We start from the raw sequence: 14,167 nt of genomic DNA, 5'->3' as shown, positions 1-14,167 counted from the left end.
GAACAGGGAAACTTTCTTTTAAATTCGGCAGAGACACGTTACTACCACAACAAACCAATGGAGGATTTGTGTTATATTTATGACTTTTTCCCATTTTATGAAACTTTTTGCAATTTTTGGTTTTGCAATTTCTTTCAAGTGACCACGACAATGCACGAATGTAGCGCAGTGTTGTTAACATTAAATCAAACTCTTAAACATCAGTTGATGTGATTGGCTGTAAACGTTGGAGACATTGGCTACCTTTTGAAAAAAGCATTTGTGAATGCGTCAGGGAAGTTTCAAAATCCACAAATAAATGTAAGGGTATTCACAAATCATTTACAGCATTTGTCAGACACCCTTACCCAGAGTGACTTACAATCAGTATTTACAGGGACAGTCCCCCTTGAGCAACTTAGGGTTAAGTGTCTTGCTCAGGGACACAATTGTAGTAAGTAGCATTGAAACCTGGGTCTTCTGGTTCATAGGCGAGTGTGTTACCCATTAGGCTACTACCACCCTATAATATATACAATGGTTTGTAAATGCAGGTTTATTGGTTTGTGAGTAAATGTAACTGCACTGCACAATATTTGTTACATTAGTTCCTGAAACAAAAAATATATCTGTGAATGGTGTAATATGTATCTCCATGGTCTCGAGTCATTAGAGCAGCAAAGGGCACACGGGCAGAAAATCAACAGCCGCTTCAAGAACAGCAGAGACATGTGGCAGGGTATCCAGGCCATCACAAGCTTTAAGACTAAAACTGTGACAATGACCCCTCCCTACCGGATTCGCTGAATGACTTCTATGCATGATTCGACACACACAGAACAACGTGACAGCGGGGAAATCCAAACCTCCTCCAAGTGATCAGGTGCTCACCAGGCGCCTGTCATGCAGAGGACACATTTCGTTGTGTCACTGTGTGCTGTGCTGCAGTGTATCACAATGACAATCACTTCCATTTCAAATGCCTGTGTCCCCTGTTTGCACTTTATGTAGCCCAGTTTGTCTATTGTTGCACACGCGCACTTTATGTCAGTATGTAACTTTGTTACACCAGGTTCCGGAGAAATGTTGTTTCGTTTTGCTATGTACTATCTAACATGTATGTAGCTGAAATGACAATAAAGCTCACCTTGAACTTGAAATGTTCTTTTTAACTCAGTGCAGTGCACCTGAGGACAGATTTTGAGAAGAACCATTAGCTTTTTGTCAAGAATGTCTTTGGTGGTGTGAGTTGCATCGAGACACTGTCAGCAGTGAGCTGCTAAATTCTATCTGTGATGTCCTGATGATGGTGCTAGTGTTGGGTTTGTTTGATCTTGGCTTCTCTTGCACATTTGCTTAGACAACCTGGTGCTAAAGGTTGCAGGGTTCAACCATGTGTTCTGTCCAAAACAAGATGGGCCACATGACGTGATACTTTACTGTGGATATTAATGTCTGGATTTGAGAAGCACTCTGTAGGCCTTTCATTCACATGGTTATGATGACGCACGATTTCTAATGAAGGGCAGGTAATTAAAATGGAGAATACGTCTTTCGAGGAAAACGCATCATCCCTCATCAACCCTGACATGAACAATAGAGCAGAGGCCGGGGTTGCAAAATTGCATCGTTGTGATTTGTAAAATTAATTAATTAAAATCAGGATTTTGGTTCGATTTTGATAAATCAGTCAACACCAGCAGCCTGTATTTAGAATAAAAAATGCATTACTGATCCTCAAGGTAGTAAGGATTTTGACATTAAAGATTTCTCCATGCAAATTCCTTAAATTCAAAATAATGAGTGCATTGCTGTGAACTGCATTGTGAACTTACTGTTCATCACATCACTGTGCCAGACACATTACTGCTTATATTTAATTTATGTGCCCTTTCATCTATTCATTCAGGAGCGCCAGAAGCAGCTGGAGAGTATGGGCATTTCTCTGGAGTCCTCAGGCATCAAGGTTGGCGAGGACAAGTGCTTTCTGGTCAACTTGAATGCTGATCCTGCCCTCAACGAGCTCTTGGTTTACTATCTGAAGGTAACTTTGTGCAATCTGTAGAGGTGGTATGCATCCCTCCCCAGTAAATGAAATTTTAGGGAGTAGAGCCACAGCAAATGTGTTCGGGGAAGAGTTATAGGTCTTGGCCACTTTTCTCAATCCACCTCCCTTGCTCTGAGGATTAGCTGATACAGATGTTTACTGCAGTGGATAGGAGAAAGTTCTGCAGGGTATTCCATAATTGGACAGCAGGCTTAGATCACGTGATTAGATAAATTCCAAATCTGCACTGAAGTTGAGAAACCGTAGGGCTCGATGCTATTCCCCAGCTTCCTCTCTCTTTGTCTCACTTAGCTGAGTCATTCTCCCTTTCCCACCTCTGCTATAAGCTCGAATAATCAGGTTTGAATAATGTGCTTTCTTATGCCAGTGTGTAGTGTACCATTGCGAAATAAGTGGTTGGGTTTGTGCTTTGCTTCTCCCACCAGCCAGTCCATAAACACAGGGTGAGCATGCAAATGAGAGGAGAGCAGCACAGCTGCAGATGCAGGCTGACTGCTACATCCTGCAGAGCTGGGGAGCAGTGATGAAGTGCGCCCACTCATGTTAAACATCACCTCTGGGATGACAGTCATTTAGTGTAACCCTTTGCTCCTCTATCTCTATGTTTGGATGGCCATTTGTTTATGTATAGGATAGGAAGAAATGAACTGTTATTCCATTAATGCCATGTTGGGCCTGTAAATTCATGTTTACACAGTAGTACAGTATTATTCCTGTTGATTTATGGCTTAATGCAATAAGTGCATTAATTCATAAAATGTATACATGAAGGCATTAATTGCTGCTGTAAAGAAATAAGCATGCACAAGCAAGCACTGTGTTAAAAACACTCATCCTGATGTTACCTGGCACGAAAGAGGCATGGCACAATAGAGGTTACAAGAATGTACCTTTTCTAATTTATTAACACCAGTAGATTACTATTGCAGTTACATGTAAATATTGTATGTAAAAAAGGTATGTAGAAAGGAGAAAGGGATAGAGGAAGAGGGAGAAAAGCCAGGAGCCAAGCTGCAGAGCGCAGGGAGAGAAAGCAATGGAGAGAAAGCAAGACTCAGAAAGTGGGGGGAGAAACCAGCAGCTCCTGATGGAGGGGGAAGTGCCCCTCAGTCCACAAGAGAAAATTCTCTTATACATCAGGCTCCAAAAAACTTCCCACAGACCAATCAGGGTTTGTTCTTTGATGTCTCTGTCTTGTTTCTTTCTCGTTGTAACACCTCAAGCCATTTGCTGGCTTTTCACGGCTCTTGTTTGGGGGGAGTCTCAGCTTGACAAAGATACAGGCGGGGGACTTTCACGCAAGACAAAAAACACAAAATGCCATGGACCTGGGATTTCCCATCTTACCCTGTTAAAATATATTCCTGTTTTCAGGAGCACACACGTGTCGGGGCAGACACCTCTCAGGACATCCAGCTCTTCGGGATTGGGATCCAGCTGGAGCACTGTGTTCTGCAGATTGGTCCCGATAATGACGTCACCCTTACACCCATGGATAATGCTAGGTTCTCACTGCGTCTTTTCTCCACATGCAATTGTCTCTTTTGTCTCATAGTTTCTCTGCTGGATGTCCAGTGATGGCGTATTGTTCTCTTTTACAGAACATGTGTTAATGGCACAGTTATTGGCTCAGTGGTCCATCTTTGGCATGGAGACCGCATACTGTGGGGTAACAACCACTTCTTTAGGTGAGCACAAAGGAAAACTGAGTTGCTTTTTGTTTTTACAATTTTATTGACTATAAGGCAGTAGTATCGTTAATGGTAATGTTAAAAAAAGCTTTTGTTGTCTGATTGGTGTTAAACTGATAAATCTAAAAAAAAATGCAACATGATCCCTTTCTTGCTATCAGAATCAACCTGCCCAAGCGGAAGCGACGCGACCGCTTGAAAGAGATGGATCAAGATTCACCACATGAGAGCTACATGGAACTGGATGTGGAGACCGCCAGTGAAGCCTCTTCGGAGCCAGACTACAGCTATGAATTTGCTCAGATGGAGGTGATGATGAAAGGTTTAGGGAGTAATGGTGAGTCTTTACAGCAATCCTTACAACTAATTTGGTACCTTAGCTCTAGTGAACAGCATGAATGCTTTCATTAGGCTTTATTAGGATTCCTTTTTCTCTGTGTTTCTGAATTCTGTTCTTGAGGACCCCCTGTCCCAGAATTTTTAGCCCACTGTTCATTGTACTTGACATACTCAATATTAAGGTAAGGTTGGAATGAAAATCTTCTGGCAGGGGATTGAGAATCACTGTTTAAAAGTCCCCTGACATGAAATTTTCTTTCTGCTTATATACCGGTCTTAATGGTCCCTTAATATGTTGAGCCAGTCCCACAATGAGATTTTCCCAGGACACAGACATTTCGATGTCTGTAGCTTTAAATTCTAATGAGGAGGAGAGCGGCATATAGAAGTTCATGGGCATTCGCGGAAATGACGTCATCAACACCATTCACCAACCACAATGTTTGAAGCTGACAGGAAGTCATGTCGCCGTTTTTCCAGAATAAAAATATTCCCCTTCTGACGACATAAGGGAACAAATTCCAGATCCAGCCATCTGAACTGTCACTCTCGGAACGGCGAAAGAGAAATTTTCACATCAGGGGACCTTTAAAGACACTGATTTGATCTTAACAATAATGTCAGCTGGACAATTTGTGTTTTTGGACAGAAGTGAGTGCTAAAAGATAAAGTAAAAACCAGCTCATAGCAGGAGCAAGTAGCTGATGTGTCAGCGGTGTCTTCAGACCCCATGCAGAACGTGGTGCAGGTGCTGGAGAAACAGTATCTGGAGGAGAAACGCCTGGCTCTGGAGGAGCAGCGGGTGATGTACGAGCGTGAGCTGGAGTCGCTACGACAACAACTTTCACTAGAAAGGACACCCCAGCACAACCGTTACAACAGTGACCGTCTGCACTTCCCCACACACACCTCACACAGCAAACTGCGTCTCTGGACAGAGGAGAGGTATCATTCTATTTATTACAATGAGCCGTAAGATCAACTGATATGTGAATAGATTGTGACTGAGGCTTAGGGCTTTCTTTTGTTAACTGAGATTAACACCCAATTGTACACTACATCAGCATCCAACATTTATTCATCACTGTTGCATGTTGGATTTTCTGAGGTATATTATTCATGATTTAATTTATTGTTATGTAAATGAGTCTGACGTGTTTTGTGGCAGGGATGAGCTATTCAGGCAGAGCCTTTCAAGACTGAGGGAGCAGGTGGTGAAGGCCAACACCCTGGTGCGAGAGGCTAACTTTCTGTCTGAGGAGATGAACAAACTCACAGACTATCAGGTCACTCTGCAGATTCCGGCCGCCAACCTCAGTGCCAACCGCAAGGTGAACCAAATACAGACATGGTCCCAGACAAAATGATCATTTACATTTAATTTTACAGAATTTATTAGACGCCCTTATCCAGAGCAACTTACAATCAGTAGTTACAGAGACAGTAACCCTGGAGTAATTTAGGGTTAAGTGTCTTGCTCAGGGACACAATGGTAGTAAGTGGGATTTGAACCTGGGTCTTCTGGTTCATAGGCGAGTGTGTTACCCACTAGGCTACAACCACCCCCATAATAGTCATGAACAGGCACTAATTTAAACTGCTACATTAGAGTCTGAGGCAAAGGGCAGATACATGCTATTTTGGGACAGAGTAATTCAATTTTGACTAAAAAGTTCACATTTTGATTTAATAGTAGGTTGCAACATTATATCTTGCCCTTTGGTCTTGCTGTATTGATCGTTTGTAGGTGTCTTCTCTGTGTACGTTAATGCATTTTTTCAAGTGTGATCTTGTGAATTGAACCATTCCCCTTATTTTTATCTGTTACAATTATTAATCACTGACAGACATGTAAAACTACATTTTAAGAAATCATAAAATATTTAAAGTAACCATGTGATTCCAGTAGCAAAACAGCCTTGAATGCAAACCATCATGAAGGTCACATCTCACTGTCTCATAATGACATGATTAATAAAATGTAGTTTAATCAAAATGATCATATGTTAGTGTCTTTAGTTTTGATATTTGATCAAAAAAAAAATCTTTTTTTATGTTGTTTAGCGTGGAACCATAGTCAGTGAGCCAGCCATCCAGGTACGGCGAAAGGGAAAGGGGACACAGGTATGGACCATAGAGAAGCTGGAGAACAAATTGGTGGACATGAGAGACCACTACCGTGACTGGAAAGAGGGGACTGAGGAAGTGGTGAGAGAATTAAAACGGAATCAAAGCTGAATCATTCGTAATTTGTGTATGGGCCTGGTAAAACTCAGCTTTTGTTATTTTGTATGCACTATTTGCCAGTGTAACAAACAGAGTAAGTACAGGGACCCCTTCTATGAGGCACAAGAGAACCACAACCTCATCGGTGTAGCAAATGTCTTCCTGGAGTGCCTGTACCATGACATCAAGCTGCAGTATGCTGTTCCAATCATCAGCCAGCAGGGGGAGGTACACATTCTTTGAGAAAGGTCCATGTGACTGCTGGTTATTGCACCTGCATTAATAAAAGTGAAGAAAATCTTTTTGTTCTGTTTTAGGTGGCAGGGAGGCTACATGTTGAGGTCATGCGTGTAAGTGGAGCTCTTCCAGAGCGTCTGGCAGGAGGAGATGAATCGTCAGAAAACTCCAGTGAGAGCAGCAGTTATGAAGTCATGGACACCAATGGAGAGATTGTTTACATGGCCAAAAAACTCACTTGCAGGGTACATGAACTCATCAATCTCTTTAAATCATCTTCCTGCTTGTCAAACTAGTAGTAGCATAGTGAGCTGTAACTGTACTAATAGAAGCATATATCATGAAACAGAGCCCAATGACAAACATGAAGGGTGTAGCATTTCTGAATATGCTTTAGATGTTTGTGTTGATTTTTGCATGTTTCTGGTTCAGGTTTGAAATGACTTGTACTTTCTCCACCACAGGTGCGGATCAGAGAGGCCACAGGGCTTCCGTTCAATCTTTCCAACTTTGTATTCTGCCAGTATACATTCTGGGAGCATGTGGAAGCTACAGTTGCCCCACCCATGGTCAGCCCAGATACGCCAAGTCCCCGAACACCAGAATCTCAGTTTTCAGTGCGGTTTGACCACTGCAAGGTAACTAAACAGGCCCCTGTAACAGTATGGCAGTTTCTAAAACTGCATTATAAATACAGTAGGTACGGAAAGTATTAAGACCCCCTTAAATTTTCACTCTTTTCACTCATTTTTGCTGAATTAAGTAAAACTGAAATATATCTTGGTCCTAAGTATTCAAATCCTTTGTATTTAGTAGAAGCATTGTTTTGATCTAAAACAACCATGAGTCTTTTTGGGAAAGATGCTCAATTGGGTTTAAGTCAGGGTTCTGAGTAGGCCATTCAAGAACAGACACAGAGTTGTTGTGAAGTAGGGCTGCAACTATCGAATATTTTTGGAATTGAGTATTCTGTCGATTTCTTTCATTGATTGTTTTATTTTAATAAAAAAGGTAAAAGGGGTGCACCCCCTGCTATAGCCCATCTGAGAATACCAAAAAAAAGTATAAAGATACAAAATAGTAATAAGAACATTTAAATAAGCAATTCAAGTATTACTAATAATACTCATAACACAAATAATTACAAATAATGTACGTTCCAAGAAGTGCTAATGTCAGTTAGCAATCATAAAAATACGATACCTTGTAGAGTCTGCTTGGAGAAGTGCGGTTTATGTGAGGATGCGTTCGGTTAAGGTGCTGTAGCATTGACGAAGAACTTTTATGGTAAGCCAGGTCCGTTTTACAGTGTAAACACTGCACTACGTTGTCCACCTTACGCAGCGTAAAAATGGTCCCACACTTTAGACATTTTATGCCTTTTACGCACACCGGTATCTTTTCCGCCATTGCGCCTCCTTAAATCTTGCGCTTGCACTTCAGTTAAAAATGCACTTCAGGTAAAACAGTCCGTGTAAAACAATGATTCCGGTGCGGTGCAGCTCCGCACTGCATAGCTCTGCAGGAGTGATATGATAATAGATGGACTTTGGTGACAAATTAAACGAAGCCTCGAGGCAAAGAATTTTCCTCGAAATGTTTTTGTAATGGAATCATTCACGTTTCAGCCCTATTGTGAAGACACTCCTTCGTTATTATAGCTGTGCACTTAGGGTCATTGTCTTTTTGGAAGGTAAACCTTCGGCCCGGTCTGAGGTCCTGAGCAGTCTGGAGAAGGTTTTTGGCTTCATTCATCTTTCTCTCAATTTCAATCAGTCGTCTTGATGCTGCCACCACTATGCTTCACTGTTGGGACTGTATTGGACAGGTGATGAGCAGTGCCTCCGCACATTCCGCTTAGAATTAAGTTTAAAAAGTTTGATCATGGTCTTATCAGACATGCAGGCTTTCATGTGTCTTGCACTGAGGAGAGGCTTCCGTCTGGCCACTCTGCCATAAAGCCCCGGCTGGTGGAGGGCTGCAGTGATGGTTGACTTTCTACAACTTTCTCCCATCTTCCGACTGCATCTCTGGAGCTCAGCCACAGTGATCTTTGGATTCTTCTTTACCTCTGTCACCAAGGCTCTTCTCCCCCGATAGCTCAGCTCTAGGAAGGGTTCTGCTTGTCCCAAATGTCTTCCATTTAAGGATTATGGAGGCCACTGTCTCTTAAGAACATTAAGGTAGTTTTTTTTTTACCTTGGCCAGATCTGTGCCTTGCCACAATTTTGTCTCTGAGCTCTTCAGGCAAATCCTTTGACGTCATGATTATCATTTGCTCTGACATGCATTGTGTGCTGTAAGGTACACACCTGTATAGACAGACATGTGGCTTTCGTAATCAGGTCCAAGTATAATCCAACACAGCTGGACTCAAATGAAGGTGTAGAACCATCTCAAGGATGATCAGAGGAAATGGACAGAACCTGAGTTAAATATATGAGTGTCACAGAAAAATGTCTGAATACATTGGATTATGAGATGTTTTAGTTTTTTGTTAATAAATATGCAAAAATGTCAACAATTCTGTGTTTTTCTGTCAATATGGGGTGCTGTGTGTACATTAATGAGGAAAAAATGAACATTAATGATTTTAGCAAAAAAGGGGAGCAAATGCAATATAACAAAGTGAAACTTTCTGTACCTACTGTATGTGTATATACAAATACATCTATATATCACAAGTTTAAAGTTATTAATATGGCAATGTGTATGTGTGTGCGTGTGTGTGTGCAGGACTTTGTGGTCCATGTGACTGAGGAGTTTCTGGAGTTCATCTCAGATGGTGCTCTATCTATCGAGGTGTGGGGGCACCGCTGTGCTGGGAATGGACGCTCTGTCTGGGAACTGGATGCACTGCAGGCAAAATCTCGTACGCTGAGAGACCGGTAAGTACACAAAATTCAGTCACCCAGCTGTGTACAAACACATACATTCTTCATGACTGCTCTGTTCTCGTCAGATGGAGTGAGGTGTCTCGGCAAATTGAATTTTGGGTCTACATCCAGGAGTTGAATGAACAGGGGGAGTATGCTCCCGTGGAGCTGCACCCAAGCAAGGATGTTAGCACTGGAGGAGTCTTCCAACTCAGACAGGTCAGTCTCTGTGTCTGAGTTTATATTTGACATATTATGTATAAGTAATACATATATATGTACGAATATATTTTTATGGAGGTCTAGGGACGTAGAACATAATTTGCCAGTCCCACAAAGCGAAGTGTGTGTTGGAACAGGGTCACTCTCGCAGGCTTCAGGTGTGTGTGACGCCCGTTCAGCACTCTGGAACGCTGCCTCTGCTGGTGGAGGCAGTGCTGTCTGTGTCCATTGGCTGCGTGTCGGCTCGCTCCATCAAACTACAGAGAGCCCTGGACAGCTACCAGGTCAGTGCAGCTCAAACACCCAGCTAATCTCAGCCACTATACATTGTTCAGTAGATGCAAACCAGTAGATGTTACACATCGAAAGTTAAATTGCTCTGGATGCTATTACCAACCAGGAAATTTACATTTTTGCCATTGTTTGTGAGGCTCATTCTAGTAGCTTTGCATCAGGGTCCACTTTTATTTGGTGAAGAAAGAGTTTGTACTGTGTTTTTTTATAATAACGGCAAGTTGGATTCACTAAAGACATCTATAGATGTTTGCGTAGCCGTAGCAGTGCTGCTCTGTCATCTGATGGAGTTTGTTCTTTTCTGCCAGAAAGAGGAAGATGGTGATATGGATAGTTATCAGGTACTGTCTCTTAATGCTCTGCTCTTGCTGCCGCTACTGCCGGTCCACAAGCATGTAAGGACTGAGCTGCTGGTCATGTGCTTTCATGCTAGACATCCCACTGATCGTAGCGGAGGTCTGAGCTACATGAGGTCAACCGAAAATAAATTTAAAAGAAAAAGAAACTCTAAATTGAAACATATCATACTGGATACATGCATCGTTATCTGATTATTTGTTACATGTATATGTCTAACATATATCTGAAAATATATGTAATTCATTTCTTTAGACAGTACTTTGGTCATTTTAACATCTTCAGGAAATGGCCCCTTGTGCTAGAGTTTGTATGCAGGTTCACTAATACAGTCACTCAAGAGTCCAGCTCTGAGACCTCACCCACCCTTCCACACAGCAAACTCATTGTACAGCCTTGCCCCTGCACTAATGGTTCACCCTACCCAGCTCCCCTGTCTGGACCCGACCGCTGCAGGTCAGGCTATCACATGCTCAGTGCATGGCTGCATGACTCACCTGCATGGGAAGCACGTCCATTTGGAGGGACATGCAACTTAATGTATTTAACATCAGTTGGGGAAGTAGCCTTTTGTGTTTTGTGGTTTCCATCATGGGAGGCCTGCCAAGCAGCCAGGTAGGATTTTAAGTGGATGTGTGGTTGTGTGTGGTACGCTGAGGAGGTCTGTCAATTGACTCTAATCCTCTGTTGAGCCAACAAAACTTTGTGGCTAAGAGCCTGAAGAGGATATTATTTTAATCCAAACATTGTTACATGCTGTACTTAAATTCCTCAGATTGGGTGCGATGGGAACAGGAGGAACAATGAAATGGAAACTCGTCTTAAATTAACTGGCTTCATAGATCCCACTTATTCTGAGCAGTAGGATTTGTGTACTGATTTTTCATCTTAGGAGGAGGACCTGAACTGTGTGCGAGAGCGCTGGTCTGAAGCTCTCATCAAGCGGAGGGAGTACCTGGATGAGCAAATCAAGAAGATCATCAACAAACCAGGTGAAGCCGGAGGTCCAGAGGAGTGGGACAGTGTTAGTTGTTACTTATCATAAAACATCCATAACCTCATATCTCTGCAGAGAAATCAGAGGATGACGTGGAGCGAGAGGCTCGACTGGTGGAGCAGTGGGTGGGACTGACGGAAGAGCGAAACGCAGTGTTGGTGCCGGCACCAGGCAGTGGAATACCTGGAGCTCCTGCCCACTGGTGACCATGCGCTTACTCATATATTCATAGCTTTTTTAATAAACTCAACACGCTGTTAAATGGAACTACTGATGATCAGAAAAGGCCTTGTCATTTTGTCATCTCATGATCGTGTTTCTAAAACCAGACTGTTTCCATAATCAGGTTCAGTGGCATGTTGTAGCAAGCACAGCTGGGTGGTGCAGTAAGACTGAGCTAGAAAACATCTGTTGCCCAGCGCAACACTGCTGTCTTTCCCTCTGAATTTCAGCGCTGAACCAGACTGCTCCATTGTTTGTTGTTGTAGGATGCCCCCTGCTGGTATGGAGGCTCACACCCCTGTGCTCTTTCTTGACCTCAATGGTAAAAATGAATCTCTGTTACTCTACATCCATCAAATGTTTTTTGATTGTAGTGTGTATTGCAGCAGAATTTTCTTCTGTGCTTCAGCGGATAATCTTACCATGAATGAGCAGCTGACCGGTCCTCACGCTGCGGGCGTGAACTCCATCCTCCCAAAAGAGCACGGCAGTCAGTTCTACTACCTGCCCATCATCAGGCACAGCGATGATGAGGTTTAGGCCCCTTTTTGAATAAATCTCCTACCTCATTATCTTGCCAATTAATATTTATGTATGTTGCTGACAATGTTATGCTTAGAGCTGGAAAGTATATCAATTCCTACTATTCATTACTTATAACTTATAATATGACCATATTATCCATTCATTTATAGTAATGTTGTGTGGTATACACAGTACTTATAAACAGTTTCCATTTTATCTTTCTTTTTCTGATAGAATGATTGCATTTTCTGTAACCATTTCACTTATGTGTATATTGTTCATTTAAATACTGTGTCTGTTTTGTTCTGCTGAAGGTATCGGCCATGTGCTCATGGGACTCATCTATCCATGACTCTGTTCACCTGAATCGTGTAACGGCCCCCAGCGAGCGTATCTACCTGATCGTCAAAGCCACAGTGCAGCTCAGCCACCCTGCCTCTATGGAGCTGGTTCTCCGCAAGAGGATCGCTGTCAACATCTACAACAAGCAGGCAAGTCAGATGCAGTTTAGGAAAACATTCTGATAGCTTGACATACAGGACCTCAGGGACCTGTAAAATTCTTCTATAAGGTCTTGGTTTTGACAGTTGATCATAGAGCTAGATGACACACCCTGAAATGTGATAGATTATGTGATAATTATTATGTCTTAATGATATAATACTATACATTGTAATATTTCCTACAGTCTTCATAAGCAATAATGTACTATCAATATTTATTTAGTATTTGCTCAGTTGTAATGTAACTGCTGGTTTTATTATTTAGAGCTTCACCCAGAGCTTGAAGAGGCGCATGTCCCTCAAGAATGTTCTGTACTCCTGTGGAGTTACCTATGAGATTGTGTCCAACATACCAAAGGTACTGTACCAAACTGCAGTCAGTTTCAGTCTGTAAATTACTGCACCTGAAAGATGGTCATGAGCAGGTAGTAGTCTCTCTGTTTCCTCTCCAGGCCTCTGAAGAGTCAGAGGAGCGAGAGACACTAGCATTAATGGCAGCACGAGGGGAAAGTGAGGAAACACCGGATGGAGAGACTTACATAGAGAAATACACCAGAGGAGTGCTAGAGGTGGAAAACCTGCTGTTCTTGGAGAAACTCAGACAGGTGAATGACTCCTGTATCCACATGCACACACAGGCAGATGTGCACACACTTTAGCCTGTTTTGCATTGTGTCAGTACAGTGTAGGTTATTTGTGCCTCTAGGCCGTGACGGTGAAGGAAGCTTTCTCTGTAAAAGGTCGAAACATCAGGAGGAGCCTCAGCACCCCCAATGTTCAGAATGTAAGATCTCTAGGATAACTGTGGATGGGTGCATTTATTCAACCAGATATATAAGAGTTAAATATTCACGTGTTTGATTCGTCTGATATTCTTTGTGTGTTCCAGTCATCGTGCTGCAGATCAGAGCTGACAGGCAGCGAAGATGAATATTTCAAGGTTTTTTTTTTTCCTTTTCTTTTTAAAACATTTTTTCAAACCGCTTCACAAATTTAACATACATGTACTGACTTAAGACCATGTGGCTTGCAGGGCCAGAGTGACAATCAGCAGGACTTATCAGACTGTGCATTTCAGGACTTCTGTACTGCACAACCTAAAGACACACCTACCAAGAGCAGAGAGAATCATGGTATGACACAAAGCAGCACTACCACAGTAGATAAAGCAAAAGTGCATTATGGGAGTAAAACATTAACTTAGTTAACCCTGTGCTTAGGATCAGTGCCTGAGAGCCCCACATTTTTTGGCTCCAGCCCGTTCAAGGTGCTCTCCCCTCAGCCACCCAAGTTTCTCAAGTCACTCCTGCCAGTAAAGGAGGAGAACAGGGATAGGAGACGCTCACTGGAAGCGCGGCCATTGCTGGGACAGGAGGTAGGAGGCAAACATGAAGTACATGATCTGTACTTCTAGACCTTTCTTCCTTTCTTACTTTCATGAATCTCTTCATTGCCTCATACTTCATTAGTGCTATTTCTTTTTACATACAAAGACACACGTGTGGTTATGTAATACAGTTATGTGCAATTCTACCATAACTCCACCTAGTTTGTTTGAGTGCTCTGCTGTCCCCCATGTGTGGCAAACCAAACTCTTTCTTCACAAAATAAAAAAACTTTGCTGATTTGGT

At 42.4% G+C, this 14,167-nt stretch overlaps 1 protein-coding gene across 5 annotated transcripts in view; it reads left to right on the top strand.

Moving 5' to 3' along the window:
* Positions 1-14,167, top strand: part of kif13a (kinesin family member 13A) — a 38,651-nt gene that overhangs the window by 19,181 nt on the left and 5,303 nt on the right. For 3 of the 5 annotated variants that reach the window (XM_028979528.1, XM_028979526.1, XM_028979525.1), the window contains exons 13-37: positions 1,889-2,023; positions 3,422-3,552; positions 3,649-3,735; positions 3,900-4,075; positions 4,803-5,022; positions 5,246-5,408; positions 6,142-6,285; positions 6,385-6,531; positions 6,621-6,785; positions 7,005-7,178; positions 9,277-9,428; positions 9,503-9,635; positions 9,776-9,922; positions 10,241-10,273; positions 11,182-11,281; positions 11,362-11,488; positions 11,775-11,830; positions 11,918-12,042; positions 12,348-12,524; positions 12,802-12,894; positions 12,989-13,141; positions 13,243-13,320; positions 13,426-13,476; positions 13,570-13,669; positions 13,757-13,911. In XM_028979528.1, coding sequence (XP_028835361.1) covers positions 1,889-2,023; positions 3,422-3,552; positions 3,649-3,735; positions 3,900-4,075; positions 4,803-5,022; positions 5,246-5,408; positions 6,142-6,285; positions 6,385-6,531; positions 6,621-6,785; positions 7,005-7,178; positions 9,277-9,428; positions 9,503-9,635; positions 9,776-9,922; positions 10,241-10,273; positions 11,182-11,281; positions 11,362-11,488; positions 11,775-11,830; positions 11,918-12,042; positions 12,348-12,524; positions 12,802-12,894; positions 12,989-13,141; positions 13,243-13,320; positions 13,426-13,476; positions 13,570-13,669; positions 13,757-13,911 — 3,222 coding nt within the window. The remainder of the gene's footprint in view (positions 1-1,888; positions 2,024-3,421; positions 3,553-3,648; positions 3,736-3,899; positions 4,076-4,802; positions 5,023-5,245; positions 5,409-6,141; positions 6,286-6,384; positions 6,532-6,620; positions 6,786-7,004; positions 7,179-9,276; positions 9,429-9,502; positions 9,636-9,775; positions 9,923-10,240; positions 10,274-11,181; positions 11,282-11,361; positions 11,489-11,774; positions 11,831-11,917; positions 12,043-12,347; positions 12,525-12,801; positions 12,895-12,988; positions 13,142-13,242; positions 13,321-13,425; positions 13,477-13,569; positions 13,670-13,756; positions 13,912-14,167) is intronic. The other 2 variants (XM_028979529.1, XM_028979527.1) reach the window with 1 other exon arrangement.

The sequence above is a fragment of the Denticeps clupeoides genome, chromosome 5 (assembly GCF_900700375.1).
Source record: "Denticeps clupeoides chromosome 5, fDenClu1.1, whole genome shotgun sequence".
NCBI classification, from domain to species: Eukaryota; Metazoa; Chordata; class Actinopteri; order Clupeiformes; family Denticipitidae; genus Denticeps; species Denticeps clupeoides.
This window is presented reverse-complemented; position numbering and strand designations above follow the sequence as displayed.